Consider the following 23,132-nt stretch of genomic DNA (forward strand, 5'->3'; position numbering starts at 1 on the left):
ATAAATTTCAACGTTTGGGATTTTCTAAGATTTTCTCTGGTTGCATGCTATAGAGTAGCATATAGCAATGTAATACAGAGTCATCTGTCTTCACATCACTATATTATGTCACTTTTCTGAGGAAAATCAGTGGTAAAAATCTCACCATTTTCTTTGTATACCTTGTTTACTTATACTATGAACATGAAGAAAACAGAGGTAGTAAAAACTGACACAGAGGTAATAAGCTTTTTCAGGAATTTCACTCCCCACCAGCAACTCAACCCCCACCAAATTGAATCTGCTTAGAGATGTTAAAGCACAAATAAATTCTCTAGCTATTTGCAGCAGTTGCCTAATAGATCCCACATTACAGAATGAAAAAAAAGATTTTTTTCAAGCACTATGCTCTATGTGTTATAGAAAAACCTGTGAAAGTATTCCATTGTCCTAATCTATTTTAGTGACACTATGTGCAGAGCGCTTAACTACAGTATGTTTTTATTTATTTATTATCCATTTATAGAGCACATTTGTATGATGAAATGGATATGGATCTAAGTTTTGTGAATTAAGTTTTTGGACCTTTTATATAGATTAAAGGAATTCAGATGGTTTCAATGCCTTTTAAATGTACATAGACAGTATGGTCTATATACGTGTGTGTATTTATAAAGAATCTTTCCCTACTACTTTATAGCCCAAGGAGTAGAAAAATCTAAATAGAATGTAGGTCTAACAAGACTGTTCAGTTCAAATAAAATTTTTCCTCTTAAGATAACATGATATTACTCAAAATGAAGCCAAGCAAAACAGATAAGCACATCTCACATAAAAATGCTTCTGAATACTTGCAGCAAACAAAACATTCCGCAAGACCTGCAATTGTTGAGACCTGGCTTCCTACCATTTTATGTCTTGAGTTTTCTTGACTTTGGTGGCTAGGGAAATGCAACCTCAAGATCAAATTTTTTAATGGCTTGATCCAAAGTAAAATTACCCTTCCATGTGGATTCTTCAGTATATGTGAGTTTACAGTGTAACTTTTCACATCAGGTTATTTATGGAAAACTTTCAACTTTTTAAAAAAATTTTTTTTTTTTAATTTAGTGGAAGACAACTGAGTTCAAAAGGTACTGAGGACGGTCACACTTCAATGTCACTCCCACAGAAAACCTTAACATACCAGTTAAAATAAAGCCACCCATTAAAGTTTTCATTATTCTCTACTTTCCTTCCTGGCTGGTAAAGATTGATATGGAAAACTGGAGAAAAATCAACCTGAGAGGGCATAAGTAATTCACATGGAGGTGCCTTCAGGTTGCTTCAAGTTATGGCAGAGGATGACTTCAGCAAAGGAGTGAAAACCATGTCTGGCTCCAAGTACAAATCCTGAATGCTTGAGGATCTGCTTTCAGACACTTAGCATGGTACAGAGCAGAGTCTGTCAATGACTGCCGTGAGAGATGAAATGAATCAGCCTTTTGAAATATCTATCACTGCCAGTGGCCACTATTTTTTCATAAAAGTATCCCCAAAGAGACTACTAAGGGAGCTAGGTTAAAAATTTCCAGGAGGAGTTTAGTTGTAGTAGTATCCAAGTAAATATAAATTTTCGTTTTGTACAATGCTATTACGTGCATGACATAAAACAGTAGTGTGTGGATGCTTTATTTTTTAAGGGAATGTTACATCTCATAAAATTCTTTAGGACTAACAAGGGAAAAATCCCTGGGACTGAATCTCATTTGATGAAAACTGGTGTAGTTATTTTGAATTTAGAGAATGCCTTTCAAAGATGATAAAAAGTCATTTCAATGGGTTCTAGTATATTAAAATTTTCTCTTTTGTCGCAAGAATTGAACACATCTTTTCTGTGGAATATTTGCAGAGACTTTTTCTTCCACCAAAATTTGTACAGAAGTTAAACCCAAATTTGCCTTAAAAAGTTATGTTGAGCTTGTTTCTGGCAGTGATCCGGCAGCATCTTTATATCTGCACAGCACTGCGATTATCTTGCAAATTCACAATACTTTAACTCTGAACCATACTATTTTCTATAGAGGCAATATCCTCAGTGCTAGTCTGAATGCTCTGAATGTTAAGTGTCTGGCTCTGGCTGGATTCTCTACATTTTTTGTCCGTGAACACGTAGCACATGGCCCTTGATTACTACTTTTAAATTGATCTGTGTCTGCTATGAAAATATATTGCTTCATAAAAGTCTTTCAGAGTATCAGCTTCCAAATTAATGATTTTTCTCTCAAGCTCTGACTTTGAGAGCTTACAGTACAGAATCGTGCAGTCCAGCTACTTGAATCAAATTGAAATCCATCCATCTGCAATTCAGATCCAAATTCTTTCAGTGCTGTTGGCTCATCTCTAGGTAAAGAGCAGCTGTTGTCCTGTTAAAGTGACTGTAAATAATTCTAACTTCAAGCTTCAAGAGTGAAATTCACCCTGCTTCACTGGGGACCACTTAATCCCCAGGATGTTCCTAGGTTTGGTCTTCAGCTGGTGGGAGCTGCATAACTGCTGTAATCGATAGAGCTGTGCTGCTTTACACTAGGTGAAGGAAGATCTGGCCCGTCAATCTGGCCCGTACGGTTGGACTCGATGATCTTAAAGGTCTTTTCCAACCTATACGATTCTGTGATTCTGTGATTCTGTGAATGCACGGGAGTGCAGTGCTGCATGCTAGCTCTGCAGCCAACAGGGCAGCATGCACTTGCTGGGTACGGCGGGACGTGGGGTCATTACGCTGAGCCAGAAACCCTGACTTGTTATGCTAATTGCACAGGGCAATATACGCCAGGTGAAGAGGTGAAAAAGGCTAGTGTTTCTTTCTTGTGCTGTGACCATCTCTCATTTTTCATCCCCAATGAGCCTGTTACTGTGCTTTTTTGGGGGTTACATATGTTCCGTAACACGAACAGTACCACACCAGAGAAAGACTTGTTTACAGCAGATTCAATAAACTGTCTAAAGAAAGAATTTTCCAATGAAAAGAGATGGGCCCTAACCAAGAAGGAAGGTACTTGTTGTTAAAGCAACTATATCAGAATAGCAGATGAATCATGATGTGATAGCACTCTTTGAAAGGATGTTTTGAATGGAGCTGTCAGCAAGTATTTTAATAGCAAGTCTTCAATTTCTGCTTTATGGGGTTTTTAACCACCAAGAAGAAAACATAAGTAACAAGGAGGGATTTAGGAATTGTTTAGTGTTTGGCTGTTCAAAGAAAGAAAAAGAGCCCTCCACATGCATTGCAGCTAATGAAAATTGCCATTATGGGTTTTTTTCCTCCATTTGTGGATGTTAAACACTGTAATAATGCAAAGTCCTTATGATTTTCTAAATCTTCTCAATAAGGAGGATATTATCTACTTATTTAATTACCGAATCTCCGACGGCAAGGAGCTGCTACCACCAGCAGCTCCAGCTCTTTCACATAGTTCCCCTCCCTAATTAAAGGGTCTTTGCAGTTAAAAATAAAGTAATACATCAATCAAAAGCCCAAGCTGCCAACAGATGATAGGGAAAAAAAAAAAAAGCACTTCAGGGACAGATTTTCAATTGCTCAGCACCCACAAATGGGATTATTCTTTTGAAACAACTCAGTCCTCCTTTAGGCACCTAGGATAGAGCCAGACAGTTCAAAAGTGCTCAACAAATATTTCTTTGGAAAATCCACCCCTAACTGTGGCTTTGTGTCCTACAGCCATTGTGGCTTGCAAGAGTCAATCGCAAGTCACCTCCCTGTTGGAGGAAAGTCGTCAGCGTCACCCCTTCTGCAGGAAAGTATAATAAAATACATTACTATAGTCATCCGTGCTCTTGCCATTGCTTACTGCAACAAGAACAGAGGCAGCAGGTATATCAAGAGACTATTTTTGCCACGCTGCCAGTGAAAGCAGCAATAGCCCTGCACTTGGATTTCTGTTGCAGCACTCAAAACCAGATGTCCATATTGCAGCACAGACCCCTTACTAGTTTGAATATCAAGCTCAAACTTGAATGCTGCTGTCTGCATGGCATTCCTTGAGGGTAATGTGCCATTGTCAGGTTAAAAGTTTTCTGAATGTTCATCAGTCTAAGGCCAAAACTTGAGTAATAATTCAAGAGTGCTTAACAGCTAATAAAAGATGCGACAGCTTTTTCTGAGAGCAGAGAATACAGCCCAGAGGCCTTTTAGCACATACCTCCCCTCCAAAAAGAAGCATTTGGTGGTATTAGCATACTACCTGTTTATTCAAGAGGATGTACAAAAAGTTCAGTTAACTTCTTTTCTTTGCCCACAGCTGTGTAAATATTATCCCAGCCTCTCCTTTGACATCCATCTAAGCCTCAGACCTCATGTGCAAAATGACACAAATGGAGCTCAACACTTCTGAGGCCCACCACTGTGACCCGACACACCTAGCACTGAGTATCTAGCTTCTCCTGTGAGAGCAATGATGCTGCATGATGCACCCCTGAAGCGACCTCATTTTCTAAAGATAGCTTTACTAAGAATTTCCTAGATTTTGACCATGGAGCTGAGTATGATGAAAGCTTTGTGGAATCAATGTACCAAGATTTGCATGACAACCCTAAAAAAGCAGCCAAATTGCAGCTCTGTGTCGTTTACAACTGCTACCCCGCATAGTTTCTATTTTGATTGGCCCAGATTAAAAGCTGTGTTAAGTTTTAGAAACTTCTCCCCATTTCTGCTTTCAAGTCAATACCCTTTTGAAGGCTATTTGCCTTTCCCATTTTCTCTGTGGTAGTTAAGGAGATGAAATTCTTTCTGTATGCACCAGATACCCCTTGCACAATGGGACAGAAATACTGATATTTTTATATTGCACAGTGGGTCATATTTATGAATTGATGCATGCTTCATCATAGCTATAAATAATGAAACGTTTTGGATAGGTACAAAGGGCCTGAACCTGTTCTCCTGAGTACCTCCAGCTTCCACAGATCTCCCTTCTGAACCTCTTACAGGCTGATTTTGAAAAGGTAGAGCTTCCTCAGGATCAATGCTACCCACCAAAATGATTTATTCAAGACAAAGAGTGAGGCAAAGCCTCCACTGCAATATGATTTTCCACCTACTCCTTTCCCATCACCACAAAGAACTAATGCAAGGCTCAGAGCTCCTATTTAGGCCCACAGAGCTTAGCTGAACTTCTCTTTCAGTTCATGCCAACATCCTGAAGAATTTCTCTGGCGATTTTCTAGGGCCTCTGATGTTACAGAGATCAACGATGAAGACCTTCATGTGGTGCAGAGATCACTGCTGCAATAACTCCCTGCCCCCCATGACACTCTGAATGCAAACTGTGAGCCAGGGCTGCACTGCCCTCAGCCCATTTGAACTTTGGGGGTACCCAAAAACAATTACAACATTAGGAAGGCAGTGAGGATCACTGGACTCTCTCCTAACCTGGGACAGAATATGAGAAGATAGTGCTACAGTCATGGAAACGGACCTCCAGCTCCTCTGCGAAGATGGGGCAGGAGAGAAGCAGTGGTCTCCTGCTGTAGGACGAATTCACCTTTTCTCTTAGTCTTCCTTTGGTAACTTTCTGGGAATGAAAACTGCAATGCCTCAGCCTAATTTCACATTCTTTAAACCTGAGATCCAGACACTTTGCCACAAATAAATATTAAAAATATAAACATGCAAGTCACCATCTATGTTTATGTTTTCCCTCAGTGTAACTTATATAGATTGCTGCCTATGTGCATAGCTTTCATTACAAATAAAACATAAAAGCCAATGCATATCTTGAAGAGCTGTTTTTCTTTATTGCAACACCATTACATGAAGCCTACTAACATAAACAAAGATTGGACTTGGCTGTTTTTGAACAAATAACCATTTATTGTCAAGGCTTTTCAGGAGCTTTCATTTTCCTTTTTGAAAAACACGATCCTGTGCCAACCTAACAAATGTGTAACATTAAGTAATAAGCAAAATAATGGGACACCCTGCCACACTAGTTTATAGACAACTTTAGACTGTCAGTTGTACAAGTCTAAGCTAACACAGAAACTCAGTTAAATAAAGCAGACATACTAAATCAAAAACCCACCAGTGGAGTCCCTTGGGGCATAGCTGCTGTTCCTAAATGCTACAATTGGCCTTTCAAGCGGGAGGATGCACAGGAATAACAGTCCAAGGGCAGAGCAGCCCATGTGCTGCTCTCTCCTCCCCGCCGCTGGAACAGCATGCAGGAGAGCACAACCAAAGAGCCTTTTCCCTGTGTCATCTCCTGGCACAGCGGCAGAGAGCTCAGGACAGAGCCGTCTCAGCCCTAAATGAGCAGCTACGCTTGCGGTGGGCAGATCAAAGGAGAAGCCCCCGCTCCTCTGCCGTGCAGACCTGCCTGCTCCTCCGTCCACTGCCTGGCAGCAGGGGAAGCTCCGGCCCCTGGTGCTCATTGAATGTCAATTCCACCAGAAGTCTCCATTTTGAAGTTATCGCGAATCTCTTAAACTTAGCCCTAAGTAATCACACAACAACCTATCCATTAGACAATGAACAGAGATTATTCAGCTTCCTTGTACCACAGCGAAACAGCAGCTTCCTTCCTGCCAGTGATTGTGGTCGTGATTAACTGCGCAGTTCAAGGTGAAAGAAGAATGTGATTCCAGGCATATATGGCTTCCTTTAACCTCAGCAAAACACAGTGCCAGATATTTCAATTAGTGTGTACCAAGGTCACAAAATCAATTTCTTATCACCGAAAAACACACATACTGTAAATTTCATTTTCAAGCCATAATCTCTAAATTAAATCTGTGTACCTAAAAAATATACAGTGCAAAATTGCAGTCCTTCAGCCCCCTCCTCCTGCAGCCGAGCAGCATTTTCACAAACATCACCTGGCTTTGTGCTCTATATTTAGAGCACAATGTTTGGTTAGATTCTAATCTTCTTGGAGAACGTCATTATCTCTTTCTTTGGCAAATAGAGGCCCAAAGTGTCAATTACCTTCTTAAACTCTTTCATACACACAGGGCTGAGCGGGGTTTGGTATTCTGTCTGCCAACAGCTCAGTCGGCAATTTTTCACAGTCACACACAGAAAAATTGTGCACCAGCAAATCATCCTAGATAAATTACACATTTCAAATGAGGTTACAGACAACTTCACCACTCCTGACCGTTTTATTCTGGAAGAGAAAAACAAACAAACAAAAAAGCAAAAACAGTCCTAAAGAGAACACTTTTCTACTATTGAACTCTATGAGTTATTGAACAGAGCCAAAAGTAAAATCAGTGTGCCAGACTGGTGGAATACTGTATGGAAATCAATGTAGCTGCACAATGAGCTGCACTCATCGTCTCTTATGTGTGTAATTCCTTATGATACTTTCCTTGTTATGTGGGTAACACTAACTTCATAGCCCCAAAGGCAGCTGCAGAATCTGATAGCTGTAGCAAGCTCTACCATGTGCAGACCTAGGTACAGAAGATGTCTCAAGGAAGTGGAATTTATGGAAGCAATTTCTTTCCAATAAATCCCGGTCTTTCCTTAGCAAAAACTAATTTCAACTATGCAACCACAGAACAAGTAAAACTGACAATTTTGAGATTGCTTTAATTTTTTTGCATAGAAAAGGTTGCTTTTTATTCACATACTTACTTATACATAGGTCCCTGCATGCACATTTGTGTACATTTAATATACATGTATGAGTCTACATGTTCTGGAAATATCTTCCATCCTTTTACTTCAAACCACCAAGTGAGAAGAATGTGTTGTTACTGTTGGACCTTTTGGGACCACTTCAGATGCTAGAAATACAGGAAGTGAATCATATCTCTGGCAGACACAAAGTAAGCACACTCTAAGATAATAAGTCTAAAGCTCCTTAAATGAATTTTCCCACATCCTCTAAACATGTAACATATTGATTGATTCTTAGGACCATAAAGCAGTATGAAAAGAGTATTTTCTCAAGAAAGGAAATTAGCATTATTTGGCAAGGGTTAAAACACATTTTGAATTAAACAAATAAGAAACCATCCATGTGCAGCTGATCAGCTTGAAAGTTCGGGTACATTTTTGAAAGAGACAACTAACTCTTTTCTGCCACATCATCTACATACATTTTTAAACTCTTTTTAGATGCAAACAGGACTAATTTAAAAGAGACACTGGATATGATTAAAGATGTAACAAGAGGAAGTTTTGTTTCTTTCTGGCCCATTCAAAAAATGCATTACTGTATTTTAGTCATGCTCAAAGTACCGTTTCAAGACAATGTAAACAAAAATAATGGAAAAAAAGATAGAGCTGCCTGCTTTCTTTTTTTGTTCCTCAAATTTTGAATGTTCTGAGTCTATCAAGGGCTTGGTCCAAGGCTTATTAAAATGAGGGTCAGTCTTACAAATTATTATAGTGGGCTGTATTTCTGGCCCAGGCAAACTGTTTTCTGGCAGTAGGAAGGAGAGCTAATCCTCTGAAGATTTCTCTCTATCTCATTCAAGTGAGAAAATGGGAGGGATTTTTTCATATGAGTGAGAAAACTGGATTTGGCACTTTGAATACATAAAATGTTTCGAGTCAAAATTTTATGGACTCAGCCGTTTACAGAGGTAAGACAATTGAAGTAAGACAGCCTCCCCCGTGTCTTATTCAGCAGGATCGTATTGTTACTTCAAACATATTGCACTGCTTTCCATCTGACTAATGTTCTCATGCATCACCAGGCACTGTTGTAACACACTCTCCCCTTTCAAATTCCCGATCTACTCTTAAACGCTTCAACTAAAATATACTTTCAATAGTAGCTAGTTACCATAACCAATTTCAGTTTAAAAGGTAAAGTCAACTCTACAAAAACACTGTTTTGACTAACAATGTTAGCCAAGGGTATGGCTATTTTCAGGAACATAAACATAGCTCTGTCCTTTGCAACTGGAAGGCAACCATGCAACAGCTGGTTAGTCCCCAGCAGTCTACATACATCACAGCCATCAAGGCCTTCCCGAATTTACAGAAAAGTGTAACATCTTGCACATGAAAAGCAAAAGCCGTAGGTCCCCAAATGGCCAGGAACCTGCTATGTTAACCTGTACATTAACACCCATGCTTTCCTAGGCTGGTGGACCGTCATGTACCAGAATATCAAATCCTCCTGGCTAATTTGTCCAGGCTTTTCTATTCCATGATCTGCCTACAGGTTTAATCTGGAACGTGTGATCAAGATACCTTGGCCAGGTAACATCGCACAACTCAGCAGTCAGTCTCTGCACTTCAGGAAAAGGTGAAAAACATTCAGCTACATTATGACCAATGAAGACGTGGAAGGGAAGAAAACTTTCTGTCCCCTGGAAAGGAACCCTGAAGGCATGGGCTTAATTAAATATAATACCTACATATGCAACAAACAGGGTGGTGATTCCTAACACTTCCTGAGATCACCAAAAGCCAGACACCTAAGCCTGGAGTAAGAATTTTGAATTCAAATATGACTTCTGCCCTTTCACGCAGCCCATGCTCTGGTTTTACCATGCTCCACCCTGAAACCGTGTAAAAGATCCAGCAGAATTTGGAGACAAAGCAGCAGAGACTGGGAGACACAGGAGTAGGTGGTGGAAAGGGAAAAGAGTAAGGAATAGTGAGAGACGAGCCCAGAGGCTATGAGGAGTGTGTCAAAAGGGCTGGGAATCGGTGGTCTGCTTTGGCCTCCTGCATAGCACATCCCAAGTTTTCCAAGCTGTTACCCACTGTGTTGAGCTCTGTTATTTATGTTTGGCTGAGGCATATCTTTCTCCTGCTGTGCTATGCTAGAGCAGCTGCAATTTGCCTTTTTATAGCTTGTGGTAACTGATAGCAGTGAAATGAATTTAGGAAGTGTGTGGATTGGATCTTCCGTATCAGTGATTTCAGACTATTTGGTAAACACAGAAGTGACATCCAGTGATGTATGCCTGCTGGTAACAAAAAAGAAAAAATTCTCCTCTGGTGAACCAGCATTTGGATTAGATAATTTTCTATTGAAGGACACTTCTGTATAGAATGAAATGATTATACACAGTGGTTTTACAGGGTCATGTTAATTTGAAAGGTAAAAATTCCCTCAAAACTATACACCAATTGAGTGCTGCAGAATGGCAACGGTGACACTAGTGAATCAAAACAAATTCAGTGACTGTGATAAAAGTTGATGGTGGGACACAGTGACATCACCTTAGAGCAAGGAGCTGATGTCTCACAGGAAAGCTCCTTTTTACAGCTGGCAAAAGCCAGAGTTGGTTGTATGACCCTCAGTAAAACAAGAAAATATGTTTGTGTTCAGATATTGAGTAGGCTTTCAATTTGATTCAGCTGAGTTTACACAAATTGCCCTGTGTTCTAACAGGGATTCTGTATTTTGATATAAAATACCACTTTACACTGATGTATTTTTTGCCTCTGGAAAATGATAAATCCTCCTGCAGTGCACTTCGGAAAGAGACAGTGCCTTCCTTCAGTACAAAGTTTCCCTGATAGCCTAAGTCCCTGCTCACTATTTCTGGAGTAGCTGTAACTGTTTTACAAGTAAGACTGATTAATTTTGCAGTATAATTTGCAAGTGACATTTACAAGGGAATATTGTGCGGGGATATCTGAGAGGGATATTGTGTTCAGACTTTTCCTGCTTGCCTGCCTACCCTCCTGGAACAAACAGCACTGCTTCATTTTCCTTCCGTATTTTGCAAAGTTAAAGTAAACACTGTGATCACACTGTTTACTTTAATTTCCTGCAGTGTGCCAGCAAAGCAGCAAATTGGCAGTCAGCAATCAAGAAGCAGCCAGTATTGAAACAGCAGAGCTGCTTAGGAAAGCATCAATGATGCCAACTCATTTTTCCCTCTGTTTTAAAAATAAAATATTGGCTTCTATGAAGTTTTACTTCCACCCCAGTCTTCTCTAAAGGATCTGAAATTTTGTTTGTTTTCTTTAATTTTCTTTTGGAAGAAAGCTGGGATTATGAGCAACACCTAATTTATATGGCTGACCCTTTTTATATAAAGACATGAATTTACTAAAGTGGCAAATATACACTATTTATCTGTAAAAAATCCATGGCATTTTTGCACAAGAGGAAGTTAACTTGTCTATAAATCAGTCTTATCTGGATGTATTTTTATTTTTATGCCAAGAGCTCTAGCTGTGCTACTTCAATTAGGTGTATGATAATGAGAAGCTAAAGCCTCATGCATTACATTCAGAATACACATCTGCCCGAGAATGGAGTTCTAAAAGGCAAATAGTTATATTTTCAGAGGCCATTTTCTCTCATCTTATACTACATAAAGCAAGGAATATAAATACAAAAGAAGAAGTAAGAAGAATGGGATAGTATTTTGTACCTCAGAGGTGTAAAGCATGACAAGGTGACTCATTTATGGCTTTCTGGAAGATACCGTACAGAAAGAATTTATTGCTATGTAAGTTATAATTCCAATATATAAAAGAGGCCAGATCCTACAATCAGTTATTCTCCTGACTATGTGCATTCCTGCACATATTCTTACTGAAGACAATGAGATTATGAAGAGGACGAGCTTTTTGTTAGACTGGCCAAAGTATGCCTTCGGAAAGTCCAAAACATGACCTAATTTAAAGTGGTTGAAATCTTGTGGGAAAGGTTGTAAGCGGATAATTATTTTAAAAGCCATGACTTTGACACCAGGAAATTAAATTCATATCTATATGTCTTTATCTATACACAGCAAATCCAATAATCTTGAGCTCTCTGCAGTCACTTAGCCAGCTGGCAAAGGGAGCAAAGTAAAAACTAACAAACCCTATTCCTAAGGTATGCTGACATCAGTGACTCATGATTCATCAATAATGGTGCTAGGAAATAAATGTAACAGGGCATTATTGCCTTTTGCAGCACAGTAAACTCAAGGGAAAATGTCTAAGTGTATCACATTGAAAAGACAGAGCTAGCAAAGAAATAACTTTTACAAGTATTTAAGAGGTGTTACAAGCAAGTGAAAGTAGAGAAACAAATGTCGACCTTTTAAATACAGTGAAAATGTATCTATAAATAAAAAGGGACAGTTTTCAAGCTATACAAGCTTAAGAGGACTAACCTGAAAACTAGCATTTTTTGTTGTTCACCATTTTTACAAGGAGAAAGAATTTGAATTGCTTGTTCCAGAATAAGCCCTCAAAACAACCACTGTTCTGGTTTAACTGTCTACCAGGATAAGCACAATGAAGAAGTTGGTTCTACGCTATGCGAAATTATTAATGTTGTTGACAGTAATTATGGCTCTCACAACCTATCTAAATAACTAAAAGGGCAAATATGTAAACACAATGTACCATATATACTCTTTAGAAAATGCCTGTATTAGCACATAATTGATGATCTCCTTTGAAGGTGACTGAACTATCATTGTAAAAGCCCAAGATTATTAACTGAAGAAAAATGAGTAGCTATCTCTAGAACAGCAGACACACCTGCCGCTTTTGCCACACAGAACAACAAGATCTAATACATCATTAAACAACTGAGGCTTTGCTTTACGTTTTTGTAGCTTTAAACTATTTATGATAGGGTTTAGCCTATATCTTTAATCCTTTTTAGAGCCTACCCAATTAAAATTCAGGTTACTTGTTTATGCTATTAGAGGACTACTGCACAATATTAATAATGCACCGTGTAACACGCTGCCCTAGAGAAATGTTGTCTCCCTTTCAGGGAACAGCCACATAGTTCTGATACAAGCTTTGCTGCTTAGCTGGAGGGTAAGTGACTTTGGTGGTTGTTGAGGTATTTTACCAGAGAAAACACTGGTCTCCTGACATGAGGCTTTCTTCAAACCATTGCCACGTAACTGCAAAGCACCACAAATACATCTAGTAGCTGGTTTGCCTGGACTGACATTGGAAATTTTATTTTAAAGATTGAGTTTCCAAACACTTAGTATAATTCTTAATAAACAATTAATTGATTCGCAAGATTTGTGAATGTATATTTCACTGTACTGATTTTTCTTTAAATGATCAATAAATGTTTTTATGAATTTTCAATGCAGATTTCCCTAAGAAAATACAGGCAAAAGAGAAAGTAAGAAAAAGATACTGTGTAAGAAAAAAGAACATGGAAGTTAAGATAAATCCATCCTCACACAAATGGATTTAATAACGTCGTAATAGGTACAGATATAATGGATGGTTTTAAGAACGTCAGTAATGTCAGTGAAGAACAACAGGTATCTTTACTGTAAATTTAATTGATGATTCATAATCACAACTTTCTAGAAAAGTACAGACAATGTAGTGGATACCAGATCATGGTAGATAAGTAAATGCTGGTTTGATTTGTTCCAGGTAGTATTGCTAAAATTTGACTTGGTTTTCTTCTTTCTCTGCATTATTCACAAGTGTAGGCCCTTGACTCTGCAAATGTAAGGTGCACTTAACTTTCAAATCAGCCAGCTTAACTCATGGTAGTAAAATTGAATTAGTGCAAATACAATACTAGTGTGGTGAAGGCCATTTCTTCTTATTTTCATTTGACCAGCTCGACAGACAAATAATGATTGACCTATATTTAGGGCAAGGTTAGCATTAAATTCAAGAAATATGTTTAGTGACTACATGACACGTGATGCAAAGAAGACGCTGAGAGAACAGTGTTTGTTCAGGCTTAAGAAGAGAAGGCAAAGGGGAAATCATATTGCTGTCTACAGCTACCTAATGGCGGGTCATGGGAGGAGGTGAAGCTAAACTATTATTAGAAATGTAAAATGGTAAGTGCACATAAGAGGCAAAAGTTACAAGCTGCAAAAAGTGAAACCACAACTAGATATCAGAAAAAAGTTTTCAAAATTATGGTAGTCAGACACTGGAACAGAGGCCTAGGGATGTGTGCAATCTTCATCCTTGGAGATACTCAAAACTCAGCTGGACAAGGCCCTGAGCAACCTTCTCTTAAGTTGGACCTGCTCTGAGCGGGGAGCTGGACCAGATGACCTCCAGAGGTCTCTTCCAAACTAAATTATTCTATGATTTTTGTGATTCCTTATTGTTTATTATTTTAGCCAGCTATATTTCTCTCTAAGCATTCCCAGCTTCTAAAAGGGTAGGCAGCTTTCTTAGGAAAAAGTTCTTTGCATTCTAAATTTTACTAAAACAAGCACACTTCCAACTACACCATGGCAAATGAGCTATGAAAATCCAAACTAAAGGTGGGCCTCCTCCCTGTGCTCATACCAAACCGAAGTGCCTCTGTTACTGCTAAATTTCCCAAGATGCATGAAACACAAGAACTGACTAAATGGATGGTTAATATTCATAACTACTTCTCAAGAGACTGAAAACTGACAAGATTCATATGAATTTCAGCCTGCCTGCAGCTGGGCATAGGTATATCTAAAGTGGAAATAAGTACTAGAGCTATTCATAGTTGAGGACAACTCAAAAATGAAGGCAGGGAAAATATCCTTTTCTTTGGATGGAAGACAGAGGCATCCAGAGGCAGACCCCTTCGTAGGATTTCTGGCATATTTCCCTTGCAAGCAGCTGTAGCGGAAAACTTAACCTTGGCTTCACACGCGGACATGTCTCTGTGGCACACACAGTCTTCAGTCTTCTAGAGTAGCCCAGGAGCTGTATTATTTGATCATGATCAGCTGCTGGGAAGAGTGGCCTAGCACTATCTGTGTGTGGATGAGATTTGAGGGCTGTAAAGTAGCAGTCATGCCAACTCCAAGCTTCGGAAGTCTTGAGTCACAAGGGAAATTGCTGAAGCTAAATCAGAGAAGATACATCAGCATCTCTCATGGAAAAGGAGAGCTGGAAAACAGGTCATAATCAACTGAGATGCACAGTATGCTATATTAAAATACTAGGCTGAGATTAAGGTGTAGAATTTCTCAGAAACTGCTAAAGTTTTTGGCTTTGAGAACATGTTAGTGTCAGGTGTTGTGACATAAAGTTTAATCCTGGAGCTAATGGGCTCTTGAGTAAGTTCTTCAAGCAAACACATAACAGAAACACATATAGATAAAATCTTCTTACCGTAACAGAACGTTATGCCATTTCCCGTATATCCTTGGGAGCAATAGCAGCCTGTTGTCCCACCCTGAACTTCACACCTGGCGTCTTTATGGCATGTCATGTTGCAGCTTGCAGAAGTGCAGCCATAGTCCAGTAGACTGGAAATCAGAACTGGAACAAAGGAAAAACAGACTTGTTTCTTTATCTAAAAACTTCATTCTGAGCTCTAAAACCAGGTTTGGGCAAAAGGTATCCACGAAATCGGTGTGTTCCAGTAAACTTAACTTCATCACAGATTCAGCTATATCGCATGATGGAGCAAGGGCCACCAACTACAGGGACTTCTTTGGTAAAACTACCCAAGGGCTAGAAACAGCAGACACTGTAGATTAAGAACTTGTGTATGTGTTCAGCCAGTATAAAATTGGTAAACAATGTAGAAGTTACTCAGTGATCTGGGGAAAACATTTGAAAGGCTTTCAAAGCTCTCTAGTACTTTCCAGTAAAGTACAGACATTTATTTGCACTCTGAATTATGTATTGAGTGTAATCCAAACTGCCGCACACATATCAAGTGAAAAATACCAAAGAGGGTTCCCCGATCAGAGTTTTTATTTTTATAAGCACTTCCATACTTGTGTAGCTAACACATATGCATGGTCTGAGAGATTAAAATGACATGTCACAGTATTTACAGCATTATGACATTAGGGTTTAAAAACTTATCCAAATTATTTAAAGTTAATCTCTTAAAATACCGTTTCCATGTTATGAAAGTATTGTCTTCTTTTTTCCAATCACTGGATGATTCCTAAATGGTATAACTACTTTCCCATTGTATGAATGCATGTGGTTTTCAACACAAAGAAAAAAGGAATCGCTCCCTTTGAGAAAACTAACAGCTCACTGAATAATCATACAGACCCTGTAATAGGTTAGAAATGAGGCAGTTAACTTGGAAGGGAAAGTAAGTTTTTTACTTTGTACTTTATAAATTATTAGCAGGACATAACAAAAGTTGCAGAACACAAAGACCCTTTTGGATGCTGTCTTCCCCTGCAGTTCTGCTTTTCCCTATCCAAATATTATTCTGGATATTTGCTAGCCTTACAATTACAGGTTTCATTGCTTCAGAAAATCTCACTGAGGCGTAGTTTTTTTGGACAAATTAAAATTTCATGAAAAATTCAAGACTAAAAATTACACACAATTTTTAAACAATTAAATATAATCCAAATCAATGTAGGTATTACCAAGTTTCATCTTTTCCCTCTGTTTTTAAGAGAGGAGACCATCTTCCAGAGATTAAAACAGAAACCTCTGGGATTCTGTTGTCATTTTACTGTTCATTTCATAACGTGAAATCTAAAAATCTCCCAAGCAGACGGAGAGAGAGAAAAAAAAAAACCCAAAACCCACAGAAACCCACAATGTTTCTGTTTTTCACAGAACAAATGAGAGAAAGACTGGCATTTGTGGGATTTGGTTTTGGGATGATCCTAACCATGCAATTACTGAATCTGGTAGCAGCATTGATCAAAGCTACAGGGACTTTCAGTCCCGCGTACCCAGCAGCTTTCCACCACCTCCAACACACACATTTCTCCTTGCCAGACCCCACTCCCTTCCCGCCTGCCACTCGCTCACCAGGGAAGGAGATTTCACCTACCTAGGAATGGAAGCAGTTTCATTGGTGATGCTGTTGCTGTGCGGTGCCTGGTGCAGAGCCCCTGTGTCACAGAAAAAAACTCCCTGCCTTAAAATGTATGACCATGTGCAAAAGACGCACACATGCCTATCGAGAAAGTGACGTCCTGGTGCAGGCGCAGCCCTGACACTGCCCTTTGTCCCGAGCTTCACGTTTCCAAAAGCTCCTGAGACTCACAGGCAGGACAGAGAGGGTCAGGAGGGGCTGAGGACCTGGTCTTCTGGCAAGTAGGGAATAAATGAGAAGGGAATAAATGAGAAAGTAAAAGAGAAGCCCGAGCCTGGGTCTTGCAGGGGATATCAGAGAAGATTCAGGGGTGAGTGGGTTAGAGGAGCATGGGTTAAAGGAGCTGCTTGGGAGAGTGCCTGGGGCAGGGGGAGGATGAATTGGAAGGGATGAGCCGCAGCCTGCTGGCAGAAGGAGTAAAGGAGCAGCAGGAGAATGGTGGAGCAGATCAGGGAGGGTGAGGAAGAGGTGGAGGAGATTAGTAACTAGCTCAGGGTTTATGAGCTTGGAAGTAACGGTCTACATGCTTCCTTCCACCTTTTCCTGGTGAGCTGAGTATATGTGAGCCCCAAGACCCATTTTTTTGGAGACAATCTTGGCTGACTGCAATCGTTCTTCCTACTGCTTTCTTCAGTTTTGGGATAGATCCTCACTGCAGCCAAGCGATGTTGCTTTAAGTGATGTTGCCTGTGAGGAGGTACAGGAAATCCACTGAACTCTGCTTTGTGAGGAAAACAAAGACATATAGGCAGGGAGGAAGGAGGCAGGAAGGCAATTGTATGGCCAGCAATCTCAGGAGCTGAAGGAGCCCAAGTTTCTATGGGTTCGTGGGACTGAAAGAGGGTGTTGTGTAATAGGACATATTCAATATAGCCGATTTGGTAAAGCATTTGGCATGTCTTTGTGTTAAACGTGAGAGCAGTTCTATCCTCATTACAGCATCCTAATCGACAAGACTTCAGCATGTCGATATTATGCATGGACATAGCAATATTTTCTCTAATCTTGTTATGGATGATGTGCATACTGTCATTTCCCAGCTTCCTGAAGATGACAACTCACATATTGAAGCATAAAACTGAGGCATTGATGTATGCCTGTCTTTATAGATGGAAACAGAGGGACATGCACAAACAGATATGCTGCTGGAAGAACGGAGAATCTCTCTAAACTAAATAAAATGGACATGAGGCTGTAGAACGTCACTGTGACAAAATATCTCATGTCCGACTAGAACGTTTTGAAGTTGGGACTTTGGTAGGGAACTGATGGGAAGGCATCAGCCTGCTCTTAGGAATTGTCTACGGACGTGGATGTGGCAACATTTTTTCTAAACTTGTTAGGAACTATTTGCTCAGCATCATTTTCCAGCTTCATGATCACTGCTGGCTGGAGTTCAACGGGTTAAACTCTACTCAGGGCAGGGAGGTGAGAGGCATGTAGAAATAGCACGTAGGTGTCTGGCTGGCACAAAGTACTTCTGTAGCACCTTGGCAAAGAGAGAGGAAGCTCCAGTAACCGGATGTTAATTTTCGATGAACCGCAGAATAATGAACAAAGCATCCAGGTGTAGGAAGACTGTTTTTCTCCTGTTTGATTTTGTGAGGGTGGGAGGACTTAAAGGGGAAGAGAGGAAGGGACTAGGAGTTTGTTTGTTTTGTTAAGTTTTCCTGTAATCTAATGCACGGAGACTCAGAGGAACAGAAAGTCAGATGGACTGAGGGAAGCTTTGATCTGCATGTCCTGTCCTTCGTGCTGACATGCGCTGTATTGTAAGCTTGGCTTGTCTGAACTAACTTACAGATCCTGCTGTTGAATTTGAGCAGACTAATAAGGGCTGGGTTTGGAAAGCCTATAATGCAGAAATTACGCCTTACTGGCCTGCATTTTTTTACTCCCCAAAATCAAGCTAAGAGATGTTTAATAGTAAGCAAGTGGAGAGAGAAAGAAGTTACAATCTAAAATTCAGGTCTTAAGAGCTGGAAACATATTTTTGAAAAGTCAGAGATGTACATTTCAATTTTGTCTAGACATCAGCTTTCTGCAAGGGGTGTTCAGACAGACTGGTCGGAGAGCAATTTCTTGAATCATAGTGACAGTAAAATTATAGTAAAAACTTTAATTCCTTTTCTGATTCAAGGCCTAAGGACACAGAAGAGATTGTGGATGACTCAGAAAAGAAACAAAATCTCACTATAAGAAGACAAATGCATCCGTTCCTTTTTGCTAGAAAAGCACATGATAACTTGCTTTTTAGTAGTCACTGTTTCAAACGCATCAAGGGGACTATGCCGATCAGATCAGGTTACTTTCCATCTGGAATAGTACAGCCGAACTACTCCACTCACAGGTATAGTGGACAACATCAAAGGTGGCGCATAGGTCTGATTGCCAAATGGTTTACATTGTGACCAGCAATGGGTGAGGAGGGAGCACATAAAGAAGAGGGATGTGTGTTGTGGTTTAAACCCAGTCGGCAACTAAGCACCACACAGCTGCTCGCTCACCCTCCCCTCCACCCCCAGTGGGAAGAACAGAGCAAGGACAGAAGAAGGAAGGTTAGGTCAAGAGGAACTCTGGGTGATAAAAGGAGCTTCGATCAAATTTAGAAGGCAATAGGGAGACAGTGAAGAAGGGGGATTTAGGAATATCTTAATGAGATCTCAATACTGGGAGCAGTGGATTACTTCTGCATTAGACTACTTTAAAAACTGGCTAATGTGAGTGCCAGTTAGAGGCTGAAGACAGCAAGGTCGCAGTAGGCATGGATGTGGAGAAGGATGGACTTGACAAAGATTTTATGGGGAGAATGAAGAGGAAAGGGGAGATTTCTGAGACATTTTGGAGATTAAACCAGGAGGATTTACTGATAATATCTATTGGCATATAGGGATAAGGAGTTAAACAAGTGGAGATGAGCAGGTCAACACATGAGAAAGCAGACACTTTCAAATTTGTGCTGTCAAAATTTTCAAAATATGCTGAGAAAAAAAAATTGAGGTGTCATAAAACTGAAGTATTGATGGGTGCTTGTCTTTATAGGCAGGGAGGAGGGACATGCACAAACATGCATAGTACCGGAAGACTGGAGAATATGTCTAAACTAAATAAAAAGGGTACAAGAATGTGGAATGTCAGTACTACAGAATCCATCCCTGTTTGCCTTGAAATAAAGAAGCATTAAAAACAAATGGTTTGTGGAAACACTCCAAAAGACAGCCTTTCCATTCTTACACATGTGAAGCAAAGCCCCAGTTCTATACTTAAATGTGTTGTTCATTTTATAAATGGGCTCATTTATCTTTGCAAGACTGAGTTAGGAGGGCATAAGTAAATGAATATACACAGGTTAACATGCTTGACTTCAAACCACACATTTTTGATTACTGATCACTGCGATTACAATATCTTATGTGTGACTGTAGAATTCTCAAGTTGGTTTTTTTGCTGGTGAACTGATAGGAAGGCATCAGCTTGCTCTTAGAAATTACTGGATATTTTCCAAGCTTTGCATCGTGAAGAAATGTATTTATTCACAGTGGTTTTAAAGGTAATTGGGAGGCTGATTGTGCAGACAATGCTATGAAACTAACACCCGTAGCTGATGAGGGAGGGAAGTTAACACTTCCTAGAGCTCAGTCTTAGGTAGCTTTCAAAAGATAAATATAGATAAATATAGAGCAACTGCTTTCATTCCAGAAACTGCCTATAGTACCAACAAAGGAGCAAAAACTAAACAGAGCTAGTGTTAGGTGTATTTCCTTCAAATTAACATAAGCACAATCTACTGTATTAAAGATATTTATTCCTTTGGTGTGATCAAATTTGGACTGCTAGATGGATATATACTGAAGAGTCTCACCACATTTGCAGTTTTATATTACAGTGGGGAAAAACAAGTGTGGTATATCAGGATATATATTTATTTCTTAAATTACAAGTTACGTATGTCAGTAGATACATAGCAAGAGCCAAAAGATGTTGTTTGATGGGCATCTTACAAATGTATCTGCCATAGGTTGTGGACCCCACTTTCAGACCACTATGGATCAACCAGAGAGGGGATGGTGAGAGTGTGTATGAGACTGAGAGGTCCTGAACACTCCGCGTACAGTTCATACATCTTCAGCCTCCTTGCTGTTGAGTTCCACATATATTCAGCACCCTCAGACTCCGGTATCTAACCCATCAACAGTGTGCTCCAATATAATCCACTCTATGAGCAGAACAGCCCCATGCATGTGCGTGCACACACTCACACATTTATCTCTATCACATAAGCACGTATATGTATCTATTACTGAATTGGGCTGATAAATATTTAATGCCAATAATAAAAAGATGATAATGATCTTTCCTTTCAGCCTTTGCTTTTTTTTTGGCAAATGGCTGTTCACTTGAATTGCCAAGTTTGCTGCCAAAAGAAAAATGGGATGTAAAACAGACTGAGGATGCACAAATGCCTTGGATAAAGCTTTTTCTCTAATGCTTGCTGTTTTTTTTTAAATGTCAAATTAATTTACTGGTTTCAAACCAAATCCTATCACTTCAAGAATTTAGCTGGTCTTTATACTACTTCAGAAATATTTCATTTATCCTAGTCGCTAGAGCAATTACAGGGGTTTTTTTTCGAGTCAATAAAATCTGGATACAATTGAAAATGTACTTAATGTCAGATCAAAATAATGAATTTCCATGGTTGGTTAAAATTATTTTCAAATAAAAAATCCAGGGAAAACATTTTTAGAACACAGACTAGTCTATCATAGAGCAGCATACCTCAGAGGACTCCAGCACAAAGGTAGTGTTAGCATCTGTTTTATAACTGCCTCACCTCACCTTCCTGTCTGAGTGCCTCACGAATCCTTATCGTTTTATGTGCAAACATCATATTCCATCTGAGGATACAGGGCTGAATATATCTCTTGGGATGATGTAACTCTAGGCAATTCTGAAGCAATAAACACACAAACACACATAAACATATGCATGCACACATCCTACTAAATCTGCGTAGCTATGTCCATCTGAAAGAAATGCACATTTCAGTGTTCAGAGCCAGTTTCTTTCTGCTCTTTGCTTTACCTTGGATGAAGTCATGAAATGAGGGAATTTAAAGTGAATGCAATGTTTCTGAAAGCCAGATTAACTGCCCTGAAATTGGGCTCTGTTTCCTCATCTGCTATAATACAGAGGAGATGTACAGGCTGAGTATAAAGATCCTCACAGCTAAAAGGGATAAAGTAATTCAGTTTCCACGTCTATTTATTTTCTCCTGGGACTGGTCATGCTGTGGTAGTGCTTGCTAATGATAGTCACATCTCTGCAGGAGGAATAGAGTGAACCCCATGAATAATTACATCAATGAAATGCCAGATTACCAATTGCTTTTAATCCATGCTCATTTTATACCAGAGCATTAGACGTGAAGGGCTCTTACAGGGCAGTGCTAATATGTTAACCACCAGATAACCAGACTAGCTCCTAGAAGACCACAATTACCTCTTTGTTTTACTTAGCATGGCAGAAGAGTTCTGACACTTCTTGTTCCTCTAACGTACAGTCTCAGACGCCAGGTAGTGGCAGTCGCTGTCCTAACCTGTCCAGGTGTTTACCCTCACAACACTCCAGTCAATATTCCATGCAGGCCAATATCCCACAAAGCCATCCTGGCTTTGTTCTCCTCAGGTAACAGGCTGCAAAACACTTAAGTTATGATATAGGTTTTGGTCCTTATTGTCTGTTGAGGAATGACTAGATCCTAAGTGATGATCTCGGGATTTGGTCCTACACTTGCCAGGAACCTCCAGCTGCCGTGGGGTTGTATCTTGCAGGGGTGCAGGCCCACAGGGAGGAGAGGAGGAGGTGAGACCAGCTAGATGTGGCCACAGGGATGGAGAGGACTGTGGTCAGTGAGGTGTATGCAATGCTGGAACAGAAGATAGTATTTTCCATCCTCTCAGTCTCTCACAGTTACAAGTGTCTCGGTTATCAGCTCCTGGAAGCGCTGGCTCTTTGCTGCTTTTGTGCTCTGCCCCACTTCTCACTGTCCTGCCACGGCCAGAGCCCTCTTGCCCCTGCCCCCATTCCTGCCTCATCACCTCCCCCCAGCTGCATCTCTTTCTCCTTTCTCCCAGTGACTCCTCAGGAATTTGTGCACTTCCTATCTGAGAACTCTTGCAGAAGGAAAAATGCTTGAGGACCGTAGCAGGGAACAAAATAATACTCAGAAGAGGAAAATAGTGGACGATCATTGAGGACTTAGAGTGGAAAGTTCATCCTATGAACTGCCAAGAGTGCTATAAGTCAAAAAAACCCCACCTGCATTAAAACCAACAATGGTATCATCACTGACTTTTTGCATTATCCCTTCCTAGGCAGGAGGTTCTCTGTGATGCATGGGCCAAGAAACTATTCTGTAATATTCTTTCT

The 23,132-nt window shown here is 39.9% G+C and overlaps 1 protein-coding gene across 1 annotated transcript in view; it reads right to left on the reverse strand.

The window, feature by feature from the left end:
• Positions 1-17,279, reverse strand: part of ADGRL4 (adhesion G protein-coupled receptor L4) — a 75,003-nt gene extending 57,724 nt beyond the window's left edge. Inside the window, exons 1-3 of the mRNA XM_072867811.1 lie at positions 17,238-17,279; positions 16,656-16,716; positions 15,008-15,157 (exon numbers count right to left, since the gene is read on the reverse strand). Coding sequence (XP_072723912.1) covers positions 15,008-15,157; positions 16,656-16,716; positions 17,238-17,279 — 253 coding nt within the window. The remainder of the gene's footprint in view (positions 1-15,007; positions 15,158-16,655; positions 16,717-17,237) is intronic.
• Positions 17,280-23,132: the final 5,853 nt, after the last annotated feature.

This window comes from Ciconia boyciana, chromosome 7, assembly GCF_034638445.1.
Source record: "Ciconia boyciana chromosome 7, ASM3463844v1, whole genome shotgun sequence".
In the NCBI taxonomy this organism is placed as follows: Eukaryota; Metazoa; Chordata; class Aves; order Ciconiiformes; family Ciconiidae; genus Ciconia; species Ciconia boyciana.